General features: G+C 37.0%; 1 protein-coding gene across 6 annotated transcripts in view; it reads right to left on the bottom strand.

Moving 5' to 3' along the window:
* STXBP5 (syntaxin binding protein 5) overlaps positions 1–18237 on the bottom strand; it is a 158249-nt gene that overhangs the window by 80320 nt on the left and 59692 nt on the right. For all 6 annotated transcript variants that reach the window (XM_061130157.1, XM_061130156.1, XM_061130158.1 and 3 more), the window contains 2 exons: positions 17113–17236; positions 5790–5868 (listed from right to left, as the gene is read on the bottom strand). In XM_061130157.1, coding sequence (XP_060986140.1) covers positions 5790–5868; positions 17113–17236 — 203 coding nt within the window. The remainder of the gene's footprint in view (positions 1–5789; positions 5869–17112; positions 17237–18237) is intronic.

Genomic DNA, 18237 nt, shown 5'->3' with positions numbered 1-18237 from the left:
GACCAGAGGTTGAATCCACATGCCTTGCTTTGGAAGGCAAAGTACGAACCACTCTACTGCCAGGGAAGTCTCTAATCTTCACAACAATTCTGACATACATACTACCATTACTCCCATCTTACAGAGAAAGAACAAGCACAGGAAGCCTAGCTGATGACTGCACGCCAGTGGCGAGCTGAGGCCGGACTTGGACCCAGGAGGTCTGGCTCAAGAGCTTGCTCACTCACACTCACCGGTCAAGCACCACTGGCTGCACGACTTCACACCTGAGTCACATTAGATTTTCAAAGAAATAACTTCAACAGAATTGACTTACCATTTAACTTCTGAAATTTTATTTAGAACTGGTCGAGGGCAGTGGTTCAGACAGTAAAGAATCCATCTCACTGTGGGAGACCTAGGTTTGATCCCTAGGTTGGGAAGGTGCCTTGGAGGGGTGCATGGCAACTCACTCCAGTATTCCTGCTGGAGAATTCCCATGGACAGAGGAGCCTGGAAAGCTACAGTCCACGGGGTCACAGAGAGTTGGATACGACTGAGTGACTAAGCACAGCACATGTAAACAACAGCTGCATGTCTTTAATAAAAGTGCTATTAAAATGTTACATTAATTAAATTGTCACTGTTCTCTATGTAAGGGAAAAATCTTGTCTCTCCTGGAGTAATATATGCTTTACTAGAAAAATAAAAGGCACACAACATCTTGACTCATTTTTCTGTCAGAGTTTACTTTTAAAAGTAACAGCTAGCACTTATCGTTGATAACAGCTAATTCTTCATGGCTGCACTTTTCTATACACCTGCCTATCTTCTGCCTTATGTTCAGTAGTGCTGTGCCTGGACAATTAAAAGTGAGACAGCTATGTCCTGTGCTTTCATCAAGCGGAATACTTAACGGGAAAGGCATGCGTTAAGTAAATAATTTCATCACTAATGACAGATATAAGTTTTAGAAAGGAAAAAATACAGCATGCTTTGAGAGTAATTACTAGCAGACGTGATCCAGTCCGCATGGCCAAGACAGCCTGAAAAGCAGTGACAAGCATGCGGAGTTACAGAGGATGTGAGGGAATCTTTCAGCCTCTAATTATTTCCAGGTAAAGAGAAGACGACATGGAAGATCCGGAGCAGGGGAGGACAGCCCTTCTAACAAAATCTGGTGATTGGCCAACATAAACTGACAGAACATATTCTGTGGGCACCTGCCCAAGACACTTGCCAGGGACAGGAAAGGCTGAGCGCTGCCCAGCTTGCTTAAAGGAGGTGAGCCTTCTCTCGGTACAGCAGTTCTCAGTGTGGGGTACATACTGGAATTCTGGGGAGCTATCACAAGGAAACGAGTCAGGGAGTCAAGGAAAGAGCTCATGTAATTTATTGAAAATTTTATCCCAGGTGGAAAAAGACACTGGAAAGCTGGAGAGAACTGTTACCAGATGGCTACCCTATTGATTTATCTTGTATTAACAGCACCTACAAATGCATACTGGTAGTACCTGTAATGCATGAGACCTGAGCTTGATCCCTGGGTTGGGAATACTCCTTGGAGAAGGAAATGGCAACCACTCCAGTATTCTTGCCTGGGAAATCCCATGAACAGAGGAGGCTAAAGTCCATGGGGTTGCAAAGAGTTAGTCATGACTTAGCGACTAAACCACCACTGTGAATGCATATAAAAGGGTCAGACTGCCTTCTGTGTCTGATCCTATGAAAGGAGAATTATCCCTGCCATCCTGAAGAAATCAGGAACTTATAAATACTCCCAATATACAGGAATGAACGTGGCAACAGGTAGAACACACAAAGAGAAAAATCTTCCCAGGATGTCTGCCTCTGTTGCCAAACCACAGCTGTTAACATGATTAGATAATTCAGAGGACAAGCAGCACTGTTAGTTTAAATGTTTAGACAACTCATTTTATGTTGTATTACAAGCACAGGGTTTTTTTTTTTTTCTGGTTCCCCACCCCACCCTCCATCGCTGTCTTGTTGTCTATTCACATACTTTTGCCACAAGACAAATACAGCAAAAAAAAAAAAAAAAGGCAACTGGTGGTAGGAGGTTTCCCAAAAAAATAAGGGCAACCCCTTATAGCAAGTTTATGATGTACCAGGCACTGTGTGAAATGTTTTGAATACGCGATAATCTCACTCAATTCATTACAACAAACTTTTGACCTATTATCACATCTATGTCCTAAATGGAAACCAGCACAAAGAAGTCAAAGAACTCAGTGCCAAAGGTCACACAGTGAGGGATGCCAGAGTCAATTAAACAGATGCTATTCCTCTTGGAGGTCACTCAACCTTTTGTCTGAGCACAGTACGTCTTCTGGGTCCCAGAGGAAGGCTGAAGAGGATTAAAGAGAAATAACAGCAATCTTAAGATTCTTCATTCTACTCTGAGAAAATGCAAAGAAAGAGAGGAAAACAATTGAATGGGAAAGACTAGAGATCTCGTCAAGAAAATCAGAGATACCAAAGGAACATTTCATGCAAAGATGGGCACAATGAAGGACAGAAATGGTATGGACCTAATAAAAGAAGAAGATATTGGGAGGGGGGATCGGGATGGGGAATACGTGTAACTCTATGGCTGATTCATATCAATGTATGACAAAACCCACTGAAATGTTGTGAAGTAATTAGCCTCCAACTAATAAAATAAATAAATAAATTTAAAAAAAAAAAAGAAGAAGAAGATATTAAGAAGAGGTGGCAAGAATACACAGCAGAACTATACAAAAAAGACCTTCATGACTGGGATAAGCATGATGGTGTGATCACTCACCTAGAGCCAGACATCCTGGAATGTGAAGTCAAGTGGGCCTGAGGAAGCATCATTATGAACGAAGCTAGTGGAGGTGATGGAATTCCAGTTGAGCTATTTCAAATTCTAAAAGATGATGCTGTGAAAGTGCTGTACTCAATATGCCAGCAAATTTGGAAAATCAGCAGTGGCCACAGAACTGGAAAAGGTCAGTTTTCATTCCAATCCCAAAGAAAGGCAATGTCAAAGAATGCTCAAACTACCGCACAATTGCACTCATCTCACACACTTGCAAAGTAATGCACAAAATTTTCTAAGCCAGGCTTCTACAGTACGTGAACCATGAACTTCCAGATTTTCAGGCTGGATTTAGGAAAGGCAGAGTAACCAGAGATCAAATTGCCAACATCTGTTGGATCATCCATCAAAAAAGCAAGAGAGTTTCAGAAAAACATCTACTTCTGCTTTATTGACTACACCAAAGCCTTTTACTGTGTGGATCACAACAAACTGTGGGACATTCTTCAAGAGATGGGAATACCAGACCACCTGACCTGCCTCCTAGAAATCTGTATGCAGGTCAAGAAGCCAGTTAGAACCAGAAATGGAAGAACAAAGTTGTTCTAAATAGGAAAAGGAGTACGTCAAGGCTGTATATTGTCACCCTGCTTATTTAACTTATATGCAGAGTACATCATGAGAAATGCCAGGGTGCATGAAGCACAAGCTGGAATCAAGACTGCCGGGAGAAATATCAATAACCTTAGATACGTAGATGACACCACCCTTATGGCAGAAAGTGAAGAAGAACTAAAGAGCCTCTTGATGAAAGTGAAAGAGGACAGTGAAAAAGCTGGCTTAAAACTCAACGTTCAGAAAACTAAGATCATGGCAACCAGTCCCATCACTTCATGGCAAATAGATGGGGAAACAATGCAAACAGTGACAGACTTTACTTTTTTGGGCTCCAAAGTCACTGCAGATGGTGACTGCAGCCATGAAATTAAAAGACGCTTACTCCTTGGAAGCAAAGTTATGACCAACCTAGACAGCATATGAAAAAGCAGACACATTTTGTTGACAAAGTTCCCTCTAGTCAAAGCTATGGTTTTTCCGGTAGTCATGTATGGATGTGAGAGTTGGACTATAAAGAAAGCTGAGTGCTAAAGAATTGATGCTTTTGAACTGTGGTGTTGGAGAAGACTCTTGAGAGTCCCTTGGACTGTAAGGAGATCAAACCAGTCCATCCTAAAGGAAATCAATCCTGAATATTCATTTGAAGAACTGATGTTGAAGCCGAAATTCCAATACTTTGGCCACCTGATGTGAAGAACTGACTCATCTGAAAAGTCCTTGATCCTGGGAAAGATTGAAGGCGGGAGGAGAAGGGGACGACAGAGGATGAGATGGTTGGATGGCATGAACCACTCGACGGATATGAGTTTGAGTAAATTCCGGGAGTTGGTGATGGACAGGGAAGCCTCACGTGCTGCAGTCCATGGGGTCGCCAACAGTCAGACCCGACTGAGTGACTGAACTGAACTCTCGAGAAGAAAGGTCGACTCGAATTAGACTGAGAAAAGAACAGATTAAAAAGAAAAGCCAGCCAGTTATAATAACCAGTGGTTCTAAACTGGCATATGAAAAAAATGTCCCAGTGGTTCTAAATTTAAGTGTGCATTCTGCCGATCTAGTGAGAACCAACTGCCGGGTTCCACCCCCAACAACTGCCGGGCTCCACCCACACCACCTGCGGGGCTCCACCCACACAACACAGACTTTGTGATTCAGAGATCTGGGGTGAATTCTGAAAATGTACATTTCTAATGAGTTCTCATTCAAGACTGGAGAAGGCAATGGCAACCCACTCCAGTACTCTTGCCTGCAAAATCCCATGGACGGAAGAGCCTGGTAGGCTGCAGTCCATGGGGTCGCAAAGAGTAGGACACGACTGAGCCACTTCACTTTCACTTTTCACTTTCATGCATTGGAGAAGGAAATGGCACCCCACTCCAGTGTTCTTGCCTGGAGAAGCCCAGGGACGGGGGAACCTGGTGGGCTGCCATCTATTGGTTCACACAGAGTCGGACACGACTGAAGCGACTTAGCATCCAAGACTGCTGCCCTCTGTTGCTCCAGGGGGTCACAGTTTGAGAACCACTGCACTATATACACTACCTAAATTCTTACACAGTTCTAGTAATTTATAAAACCATACACTTTTCCTAGAAAACTTGAACATAAAGGGTCTCCTTTAGGGGTTAGAATCTTTAAAGAAATGCTTATTTGTTTTCATTATTATATTTTAAAATGTAACATTTGGCAGGTTTGATCCCTGAATTGGGAAGATCCCCTGGAGGAGGATCCCCTGGCAATCCACTCTAGTATCCTGGAAAATTCCATGGACAGAGGAGTCTGTAGGGCTACAGTCTCTGGGGTCACAAAGAGTCAGACACGGCTGAGCATGCACACACACAGATATACAAAAAACTATGTGTAAGATATGTAAATTGTAAAAACCATACAAATCTTATCCCTGAGTCACAGTGTCAATTAATCTATTCAAATACAACTGACACTCTTCCTTTAATATTAAGCTGTACTTATTATTGAAATTGTCAAATATTCTTAAAATAAGGTTTAATTTGTGAATACATATAAATTACATAATTAACACATATTGTATTAACAGGCTAAATTTTAAGTTTTTTTCTTCATTGCTTATTCCACAATTTTCACTAGTGAATAAACACTGTTATTGAAGACTAACAGAACATATGAAGTTTGACAAGAAAAGTAATTCAAGCTTTCCAAGATACATTGTAAAACTACTAAAGACAGAGAACACATGAAATGTTTTATCCTGAAATTATCCCTTTTAGTTATTTTGTTAAATAAAGCAAGAATAAAATTTAAAAACTCATTGGACCATTCTAAAGCAGGCTTTTAAAAGTAATGACAGTCTTCAGTGCTATTTCAGTAATTGTATACAATGAATATTGTCAATGAAATAAAATCTTACCCAGATCTAGTCGTTTTGAATTCCACCTTGAGGATAGGTTTGCACGGTTCTGGCTTCTTCCCATCCTTTAACTGTTTTCCTAAAATATAGTTTCCTGCATTAAATTCTAAAATTCTAAGTTACTCTAAATTCTTATACATTGATAGTTTATAAAATGAAATATAATGAAATCCACCATGAAATATTTTAAAGTGATTTTGAAAGAAGTATTTAATACAAAATAAGATATTTTAAATGATCAGTTTAGTGTCTAAAATCCAGTGCTAAAAAGTAAATACAATGAATAACTTGTCAACATTTGTGATAAAATTCTAGTAAGAGAAACTCAGTATTTGCAATGTTTTAGAGATATGGAAAACAGGATTTCAATTTTCTAAATGAATTCAAGTTTTAATATAGCTTATTTGAGGAAAATAAGTCTAAATCATATTTTCACCCAAAGTGACAGGCTGCAAAATTAATCCCTCTGCTAATAAAGTCAAATATATTTACTCTCTTAAAGTAAAATCCATCCATTGTAATGTCCAAAAGACTGCTAAAGTAAACCAATCTCTGTAAAATGTGTCAAACTCATACTGTTAAAGAATTTTGATTATTTTTAAAAAGGTTGATTTTTATTATCAAGTTTTACATGTTCACTGTATTAACAATTCAGAAAAAGTTAAAAGAAAATAAGATATACTAATTCCTGTTTCTTAAACAGTGTCACCATTATGTTATTAGTGAAGGTCCCAAACACACACTGCTAACCCAACACTTCTTATCCTCTTTCCCAGCTTTTTCCTCCCAGGAACTAGCTCATTCTAATGTATTTTTAATTTTCTTTTGTTTGCTGTTTGCCTCACCAACAAGAATGTAAACTCCATGAAAGCAAAGATTTTTAAGTGTGTATGTCTTTTTTGTTTATGTATCCATGGTGACATTGTTTGGCACAGAGTGGACACTCAATAACAATTTAATAAGTGAATAAAATGATTTTTCTTTAGGATTAATTCCAAGAAAAGAGATATTTAGATAGAACTGTATTCCAGAAAGGATGAAGAAAGCGTGTGAGTACTTTGTCCTACCTTTCCTGAACAACGCTATTATTTTTTTCTGATTTGCTAAGTGTATTGTTTAATCTCTGTGAAAATTCTTTGGCTTTCTAGTCATCTGTATTTCTTCTTTAAAAATAGCTTATACCTTTTACCCATGGTTATACTTTATCTTCTTTATATTTAAAAATAAATTTAACATTCAAAGTTCATTAACACTGTGTCCATATGTTGCAACCACTTTTCCTAGTGTCACTTGTGAATTCTAAGACATTTAAAAAAAATTGCATAGAAGTGTACATTTAAATAATTGAGTCTATCAGTTCTAATCATGCTTCCATTTAAGAAAACTTAAAATCCTAAAATGGCACTTCTTCCAAAACTAAGTTATATATTTAATGGAATTAGAATATAACAGCTGTACTTGAATTTTGACAAAATGACCTTAAAGTTCACACAACAGACTCAATGCCTATGAACTGCTAAAGAAACTGAAAAGGAGATGACTTCTGGAGTGACCAAGTGAGACCTCTGTGAACCCACTCACTTAGTAAAATTGAAATACTAGCAAAATAACTAAGGGTAATCACTTCAGAACTGAAGCCACAAAATGAGCACAACACTGTCTACTCAATGGAAGTGACCGAACCTTGTTAAGACCCGGGGTGGGGGGGGCGGGCCCGGGATGTTTTGATGAAGGGCTATTTCCATCCCCTATGCTCCTCAGCTTCACGGCATGGTGCCATAAAAAGGCCATAGCATCAGCCAAGAGATAGGACTGAAGTTTATTTGCAGTTCCATTAAAACCAGTTTCCCTAGAGCCCAATCAGTACATTATCCTCAGTTGCAGCTTCCTGAAAAACTCTAATCCCAAAATGTTGCGGCAATTTCATTTCACACAACAGACATCAGCTCAGGGAGACCAAAAGCCCCACCTCCAGGCATCACAGAAATAATATGCTGGCAATATGGTAGGTACCTGGCTAAGGCTGTGGTTTTAGTTGAGGCAAATAAGAGGCTGGGCAGGAATTTTTTTAAAAAAATCCTTAAGAACTAGACATACTCCAGGCTGTACTTAAGGCAGTGTGCATGCCCAGGAAAGACCTGGGAAAGGAAAAGGCCCCTGTCATTCATCTCTGGCCAACTCTCAGACCCTGAGCAAACTCAAAGTTTAAAAAAAAAAAGTAAGAAAAGTAAAGTGAACTGTACTACCGCTGCAGAAAGTAAAATAAGCTATAATACCACTGCTGGCAAGAACAATGGAACAGAGATAAAATGGCTGGTAAAAATGCAAAGGGTACAGTTTTTTTGAAAAGCAGGCTGAGAGCATTTATGAAAAACAGAAATATATAAAACTAGTCCATTTTGAGGAGCAGCAATTCTATTCTTACGCATTTATTCCATAGGAATAAAATGATCAATTCCTATTGAATATGTACAAGAAAGGTAAAGGCAGCATAATTTGTAGTGATCAGAAATTGAAAATACAGCTTCAAAGTCTCAAATTTATCACTACAGCATAATTTGTAGTGATCCATCATTTAGGCATGGCTGAATAAATTATGAAGAACTGTGAGACAAACAACTGGTTGATACACAAGCATTAAAATAAAGGAATTGAGAGCTATGCCAGATGAAAGGAGGGATTTTCCTCAAGTACAGAGGATTAAGAAAAGCAAGATGCAAGAAAGAATAATGTAATTCTATTTTTATGTAAAACAACGACCAAAAAATCTCATATGCTCTTATATGTGCCTATAAATATGTATGATTTTAGAAATATATGTATTTTGGAAGAACATCTGCAAGATTTTTGACATAGCTTATCTGGTGAGGCAGGAAAGGGGAAGGGGCTACTAATGTAGAGGAAGGTTTATGGAGAAGAGGCTGGTATTATATGATCCTGTTTATTACAATGATATATGTATGTATGTTTATGTGTATAAAAAACTATCATTTTTTGGTCACTACTTCTGTGGTCTCACGGTTAGGAAGTTCTTCCCACACAAATACCATTACAACTTTGGGAAGCATTTTCTTATAAGTGCTTTATAGTTTCATTTATTACATTAATTTTCTGAAGTATACTTTGGTGAAGGAAAGATTTTTTTCTCTAATAGTTTCAGCACTATTTGTGTAGTTCTATTGACCTGCAACTGCCAGACAATAAAGACCAAGTATTTGAAGTGTATAACGTGATGAGCTGTGATATCGTTATGTGTCTGCCAGCACTGGTGTCCCAGGTGGCTCAGTGGTAAAGAAACCACCTGCAATGCAGGAGACGTGGGTTCAATCCCTGGGTCGGGAAGATGGAAGCATCCCAACCCACTCCAGCATTCTTACCTGGGAAATGGCATGGACAGAGAAACCTGGCGGGCTACAGTCCATGGGGATCACAAAAGAGTCAGGCACAACTTAGCAACTAAACAACAAAAAATGCCAGCATTCTCACTGAACCACTGGAGCTTTCTCCACTAATGTGAAATTCACCTTTATTACATTAAGTTTTCATAAATACACACCGGTCAACTGGTCTTAGAGCATATACTACTCCTGCCTTAAGATCCTAGGGAAACATCTCTTCCCCTCTTTATGCAGAAAATAATGTTGCAATGGAACCTTGAGCCTCTTGCATCCTAATTTATTAGAACCAAGTGACTAGTGAGAGAGTTACGCAGAGGACATCAGATCAAGAAGCTGGAAAGGACTGCCAGGGGAGAAGACTGGATTTTTGAGGTGGGAGAGAGAATGAGGAAATAAAAAAGGTGTGGGAAAAAGGAGTCTTAAATCTGAAAACTAGTCCTTTGTGCTGTACAAGGAACAAACTGAGAATTCCAACCTCTATTTCAATCTGTTGAGAGATATATGGCCTTTCAGTGAGGAATTTAAAAGTCTGTTCTGAAGAAGACCACCATCAGACCTTCAGCCTTCCTCTACCACCCAAAGTTCTAGTAGGAGTGGCAGACTGATATAATTTGAGATTAGAAGTAAAATTTTTACATTTATTTAAAAAAATTACCTTGCATGCATTTTATTTTATGAAGCAAAACAGTCATTCAGATATCACTCAATTTAATCTACTTCAATATTCACCAGCAATCTTTCACTGGCTGGAACAATCCTGAAAAAAGGGCAGGCGTTGGGTGGAATATTTAGTGAGACTTCATTAAGTTTGAGCTTATATATCTTGCATAAAACCTAGCCAGGTACAAAATTCTTAACTTTTGTCTTGCTCAATAGTCTTTTGTTATTACTTTATTGTGTCCAATATTTATACTTACAATAAAATGTAAAGCCAGCCTGATTTTTAATTCTTTAAATACTTTCTGTCACCACCTGCATGGATGTTAAGAGTAGTTTCATTATCTTTGTAAAGTAAAAATGCTGCAGTTTTTATAGTGATCTTCCTTCATTAGTCTCACTTGGAAATTAGTGAGTTCTTTTGATTTGCATACTCTGATCTTTTTTTTTAACTCAGGTTTTTAAAATTATGTCACTGATTATTGCTCATGTTCTAGATTATTCATCTATAATCCTGATGCTGGGAAAGATTGAAGGCAGGAGGAGAAGGGACGACAGAGGATGAGATGGTTGGATAGCATCACCGACTTGATGGACATGAGTTTGAGCAAGCTCCAGGAGTTGGTGATGGACAGGAAAGGCTGGCATGCTGCAGTCCATGGGATCACAAAGAGTTGGACACGACTGAGCAACTGAACTGATAATCCTAGACTAACCATTTTCTAAGTCAAATCAAGTAATAAGGCACTAGCTAAGATTTTACAAAGCTCGTATAACTAAAGGACATTTAGAGGATCACTGGATTTCACCACTAACTGTCATCTGACTTCTTAACTACTGAGTCACCTCAGTAGAAAAACTTGTACTTACTCTTTCAACTACCTGTGAACTACTTTGATAAATCACTGAAAAGATCTGGTTAAATATAAAACTTGACTTAATAAATCATACAAATCTCCATGTAACATGTGATTTCTTCATGTCTCTTACTAAGCCCTATTTCTCACATCCCCAAAACTACTCAGACACAATCAAAGTCCTGTTGATTCTAACTCCGGAATTTTATTCCTTTATATCCACTTTTTTCCATTTATAGTCATATTTGAAGTCGTCCTTATTTATTGTTGACATAGCACCCTAACTGGCTTCTCTTTTCTACTCCTGGCTCATCTGATGCACTACCATCAAAGCGGTATTTCCAAATATAAATTTTATGTTTCTCACTGTGAAATCATTTCCTAGGTCTCCCTTCATGAAGTCCAAACTCTTTAGCATACTATAATGCATATTTTTGCCTCTGTATGCAGTTATTAGTTTCTGACTAATTCACTCAAAGGAATTTTAAATACTGGTCATATTAAACTAGCGGTTTTCCAAAAATACCTTGCTTTTGATTATGTCTTTGTACCTTCTGACTAAAATAACCTTGTTCTGCCCTTATAACTCCCCACTGATCCTTTTAAGACCAAGTTCATCCAGCCTGAATTTGTGAAATCTTCCTATAGCCTTCACCTAAAACATACTCATTACTTCTGTTTCTACATCATACTATGCAGGCCTTTATCAGCACTCATTGTATGTATTTTAGTTTATATATCATTTTCACTCACTGGACTATGAGTTCTCCAAGAGCAATATATTTCTAGTATTTAACCTCCGGTACTGAGGAGGGGCTCAATAAATGTCTATTGAATGAATGAACGGATGAATGAGATGCATTAACAAATTAATGAGGATCGCTGTCAAAAAAACAAGTGCTTCCCTAGTTTCTAATTAGGGAAGTAGAATGCCACTTAGAATGTAGAACACATTTGTTGTTACACAGCAGCTATAGGCTCACTCAAGAGTGGGCTACTTAGTATGAGAGCCAGCCACCACTCACACATGGCTACTGACCCCTTGAAATGTAGCTACTCCACGTTAAGATGTGCTGTAATATACACTAGGTTTCAAAGAGTACAAAGGAAGAATGCAAAATACTTCAATTCTGTATGCTGAGTACACGCTGAAGTAGTGATATTTTGCATATTTGGGGTAAATAATATGTTACTAAAATTAATTTTACTTCTTTACTGTTATTAGTATGGTCACTAGTAAATTTAAGATTACACATGCAGATCTCATATTTCTACTGAACAATGATGCTCTAGAAAATAAGATGATTCAAATTGGAGAATCACATTGTTAATAACATTAATCTGAAATGGGGAAGGTGTTCTTTCCTTGACGAGTGTGGAGAGAGCTGATTTATAGCTGGACGGATGACCAGCGGGTTTTTGGATCATGGCCAAGAGCAGTGGGATTTATGATGTGTTTCTTCAAGATCCAAAACTCTCCAAACTCCCCTTGGTGACTCTCGGTGTAGCAGTTTTGGATGGCTGGCAACTGGCCTAACCGGCAATACTGGCTTGTTCATTTAAAGGATCACTCTGAGAGTTTCTTGTGGAGTTCTTCAGAAGCCAGAGTTTGGGGGCTGGAGCACAGTCCTTGTGAGCAGGGTGGGAGACTCACAGGGGATATCTCTTAGAATGCCACACACATTCTTTTTCTCTTGCTGCACAGTATCCTTTGCCTTTAAACAAAAGCCTTATTTGAGTATACTCTGTGGAGTCTGGCAAATTCTTTCAAAAATATAAAAACTGGGGAAAAAACTTTTGTAATGAACTATTAATACATTAAGGAATTGCAGTATGGATTAATGATTCATTGAGTGTTTTAGGCTTCAAGTAAATCTTAAAAGTAGATTAATATAATTTTTAATATGTCACATCCTTAGAATATTATAAATTCACTTTTATTTATGTGAAGTATGAATTTATTTTTCCCTTTAGCAACCCTTAATAAAAGTTCTCTAATCCTGGTTCATTGATTTCCACATAATCAAAAAACTTATACCTTAAAAATCACCCATTCAATCCTTCCATTTTACATATGATGAAACTAAGTCCCAGAAAACAGTAATTATTTCTACAAAGTATTTCACAAACAGCAAAGCTAGAATTACATTCCAGATTTCTGATTACTGGGAAAGTGTTCTTTGATAATCATAAAAACTAGATTAAAGGGAAATATCATTTTTTGTTTTAGTAAAAAAACCACTGGTTGATTAATTTCAGACACCCAAATAGAAACTTTCTGAAAAAATACAACTGTCAACCATCTTGATACACATAAAATTATCCAACATTATATCAGAAAATTGTCTTAAGTGAATTCAAATTATTCTCCTTTCCTGGCCATTTTATCATCATTGTCTAGATAACTGTCACGACCCTCAGAATAAGAATCCACTATCTAACAACTCTGGCAATGAATGATTCCATTTGAGAGTAAACTGAATATTGAACCTATAATTCAATTATAGTTCAAGCACCAGGCCATCATTTCTCAAAGTGCTATTTTGAGGAACACTAGAGTACTGTAAGATGTTCTGTGAATAAAAGATGCTAGAGTCAAGTAAATTTAGGAAAAGCCACATAAAATATATAAACTGACACAAATAATTAATATACAGTTGACCCTTGAACAACAGGAGTTTGAGCTGCGTGGGTTCACTTTAAGGGCAAAATTTTTTCAGTAGTAAATACTAGATGACTACACAGTCTGTGTGTGGTTGATTGAATCCACGGATTTGTATCCACAGATACTGGGGGCTGACTTGATGTTATGTGTAGATTATCTATTATGCAGCAATGACTGCCCCTGACTTTCTGCTCTTTCCAAGAGTCAATTGTATATACATATGTATGCTTATACATATTTTCCCTCTTAGAAATTCATAGTGTACGTTGAAATCTAAGACGTCTTTCAAGGAAGAAAACGTTTAACTTTATTTCAGCATTTCTAGAACTTCTTTGATCATAACATGCTTTTTCACCAAATAACTCATTAACATAGGAAACAGTATTATAAAATATATTTTGGGGAAAACTTATCTAAGTATCTTTTGTGCTATCCTACCAAGTAAATGAGATATCCAAATTTACATTTGTTATAATCACATTTGTATATAGCATGTCATAATTTTCAAGTACATTTACTTAAATTTTGCTTACTTGATCCAAGGTATAGAATGGTACTTATCTCATGGTAGAACCAATATTTGTTGAATGAATAAAAGTACAATCAGTTCCAATCAATTACCAAGGTAGTGCTTATAAATGTTTTTAAGAATACGATACTTAATTATTACATTACATGGGTTTAGATATGAAAAAACCCCATGATTTACCATAACCTGTAGGAAAGGAAGAGCAAGAGCCCACAATATGGATAGTAATGAAAAAAATCCCTAAATTTTAATCCATCAGAGTAGATATTTAGTATACTAAAAACTACATACCACATATATGTGTATGGTTGCCTTTTTTACTAAGATACTACAAACTCTGCAGAAATCTAATTATGCTACTACTAAAAGCCTGCTCTCAAGAATTTACATTTTTAGTATTAAAAGAGAATCAAGATTAAAATAGGAAAATCACCACTTGGCAACCATTACAGTAATAAGTAATCCATCCAAGAAACATCAACAGATGCTAGAACCAGGGGGTAGAAATTTTGATGAGGAACAGTATGTTTATAAAGTCTCAACTATTTCCTTCAAATCAAAATACTTATTGATTACAGTTAACAAATCAAAAAAATTATTAACTTCAAAAAGGAAAAAATAATGCTATAATGGAAAGACCTAGTAGACAGAAGCCTAATCAAGGAATCAGGGTATGAGACACCACCATGACAAATCAAACACAAGCTCCACTTAACAATGTTAAAAGGACTCAGCAATCCTTTTGAGATGGTACGGCTGAAAATGCGCAACATGAATCTAATCATGCAAAAAACATCAGACAAAACCAAATGGAAGCACATTCTATAAAATAACTGACCTGCAACATTCAAAATTTATCAGTTAGGAAAGTCAAGGAAAGGCTCAAGAAGAGTTCTAGTTTGAAACAGACTGAGGAAACATGATAGCTAAATCTAATCTGCATATAGACCCTTTTGACAAAAGGCAAAACTTGGTGATATAGGAGAATGTCTCTGTAAGATACTAATACTGAACTATTTCAGGGTGATTGAGCAATATGCTGATGAGCAATATGCTGACAACTTACTCTCAGGTGGTTAAAAAAAACCTCTTTGAACTATACTTACAAAAAAAGATGAAAATTTAGATAAAACTTTAAAACCAATATACATATTTCTACTATCTTCAATATTATTTATACTTCTTTCTGGATTTGAAATTAAAGGTTTCTAAACTAATCATCAACTTCTTTGGTTTTCTGAATTCCTAGATTCCAGTGGGGATAGGAGAGTCTAAAATGTATGAAATACTCAGGAATACCACAAAGATCAGGGACTTAGGCACTAACAGAAGGAAGAACAAAAACATATCAGGGAAAACTGGAACCTATTATGAAAAGGGCTATCTCCTGGAGGTACACGTAAACAGAACTGTAGCAAATTTAAAATAAGTGCATTTCCACTGGGAAGACCCAGAGGGATGGGATGGGGAGGGAGGTGGGAGGGGGGGGTTGGGATGGGGAACACATGCAAATCCATGGCTTATTCATGTCAATGTATGGCAAAAACCACTACAATATTGTAAAGTAATTAGCCTCCAACTAATAAAAATAAATGAAAAAATAAAAAATAAAATAAAATAAAATAAGTACATTTCCAGCAGAGTCTCTGACTGTGACCAAAACACAGTGGTAAAATATATTACAATATGTGGCTAAAAGAATTGTTATTTTTACCACAAAACAAGCAAGTCTAAAAACTCATACTGCTACAGATAAAGTATGTTTTTAATCTGTTTATTTTTTACATTGCAATAATTCAGAATGTACCAATTTTTAAAGAATATGGGCAGTCATATTTTAAAGTGAACAATGAAACACTGACATAACTATAAAAATACTCTTTCTGTATGCTACTAATGCAACCAACAGTTCATTTCCCTAACTTTGCTGGTTAAGCATTTCTTAGCGTAGAATCGTGAGAATGCAGATTAATAAAGGAATGCAAATTTCCAGGCCTCATCCAGAATTCAAAGTCCTTCATAAACTATTCATAAAAAGTGAAACTGTTAGTTACTCAGTTGTATCCCACTCTGCAACTCCATGAACTGTCTTCCGCCAGGCTCCTCGGTCCATGGGATTCTCCAGGCAAGACTCCTGGGGATCTTCCAGACCCAGGGATCAATCAAACACGGGTCTCCCACATTGCAGGCCAGATTCTTTACCATCTGATCCACCAGGGAAGCCACTCTAATAAAACTTTCATGGAAATTTTATATACATTACTTGTAGACCAAGAGTTAACACATCAGCTTGAGATCACTATCCCCAGAAATGGCAGCTTGCAGGATTAGCTCTCCTGGTTAACAACTGGTAACCTGACTTCCAGGACAGCGTCCACCACTCCCAGACTGAAAAGGGTGGCACACGGTGTCTGTACTACTTGTACAAACAATACGGTTTACGACCAATCTCTGTTTTCCTTCTGAGCGTCTGAAATTTTGGTACATGCTAACTGGAGCAGAGGGTGCGTATAGATTGACATCAATGCGAACCCTGGACATCCGGGTTCAGGAGAGCTGTCCTAGTAGAGGACATTTCATACATGTGGTAATAACTCCTTGCAAGAGGAATCAAGCATCTCCTATGTGGCTCCACTGGAAGAAGACTGCTGGAAGCTTGAGCCTGGCTTCCTCTAGACTCCATCCCTTGTGCCTTTCCCTCTGCTGATTTCACTTTGCATCCTTTTGCTGAGTCCCATGAGTATTCCCAGTGAATCAAACTTGGGGTCATTTGGGGGATTCTGAAGACAATACTTTAAGGTATAAAATTACCTTCTGTAGGGTGCCAAGTGTTCAATACATATTATATACAGATTAGCAATCTGCAGTTGATAATATTAAGATGACAAAAGTTCAAAATAAGTCTTACCTCACTTACAAAATTATCAACTTTCTGGACTATTGGAGAAAAATTACTCAGAAGATTTTGTAACTTTCATTTTCTGAAAGCTCAAATTTACAATCTCAACTGCAAATATAGTTATTCAAGATTTCATTCACCCAGTTGCCACAAATTATTTCTATATGTGTAAATATAGCAATTTTAAATTAAATTAAAATTTTAAATTCAAAATAGAACTCATCCTTGTCATCAAAAACAAACAAACCCAAACGCTAACTCAAAACAGTTTTCTGTCCATCACAATTTAGGTAGTGTTTAAAAGGGATCCATTCTTACCATGTGGAGTTATGGTCTGCACAGGCTTTGCAGGGGATCTCACATTCCATATAGTCAAGGTGCCATCTGAATGACTGCAAATAAACTGTTTTCCTTCATGATGCCATGCAACAGAGTGGATAGCCTACAGAAGAGGGGTAAAGAATTCCACCTTTAAAAACAAAACTTATTTAAACACCAAGTTGTTCATAATTGGAACTGGAATTAATTTTTCATATCAACTTTTTTCTTATTTCCCAAGCTGAAGTCCATATGTTAACATTAAATTCCCATAACTTAATTGTCCTGCCAAAAAAATGAGATTTAATTTGGTTCTAACACTCTTTTAACTTTCAAAATTTTATTTACTCCTTAAGGGAGCATGATAAAAATATAATAGTGATTATGTATTATTGACAAGTTCAAGAAAACAGAATGCATTCTTGTAGTTTCTTAGAATAAACAATAACTAAACATAAATTACCAAGTAATTATAAAATCAATAGCCTACTGGAAAAACTAGTTGCATTGACTGTTCAGAACAAATTTTATAAATTAACTAAAATTCTAGGAGACAAGAATGCAGATTTAGAATTAAGACTGATTGAAAATACCTCATATTGAACTTCAAGACAGGTGACAAAAATCTATAAGGCATGCAAAGAAACCAGGAAATACGATGCAAAGTGAGAAGAAAATGTAGTCAATAGAAACAGACTCAGAAATGATACCTATGAGAGAATCAGCAGACAAGGATATTAAAACAAATATTTTAAACAGACTCCACATGCTCTAAAAGGTAAGTGAAAACACGAAAATGTTGAGGAAAGACATACAAGCCTTCAAAAACACAAGTGGAATTTCTAGAGATGAAAAATGTCTAAGATGAAAAATTGTCTCTGGATGAGTTTGCCAACAGATTTGATACAGCAGAAAGAAAGCGTGATTAACTTGAAGACACACAGCAGCAGAAACTACTCAATGCGGAAGATGGGCAAAGAATAAGCAGAACATCAGAGAACTGTGGTACAACTTCAAGAAGACTAATATGTGTGTCATAGGAGTCTCAGGAGGGAGCCTATGGATGGAAAATATATTGGAAGAAATAATGACCCAAAGTCTCCCAAATCTGATGAAAACTTTCAA

The sequence above is a fragment of the Dama dama genome, chromosome 26, assembly GCF_033118175.1.
Source record: "Dama dama isolate Ldn47 chromosome 26, ASM3311817v1, whole genome shotgun sequence".
In the NCBI taxonomy this organism is placed as follows: Eukaryota; Metazoa; Chordata; class Mammalia; order Artiodactyla; family Cervidae; genus Dama; species Dama dama.
Note: the sequence above shows the minus strand (reverse complement) of the source record. Positions and strands in the feature narration are given on the sequence as shown.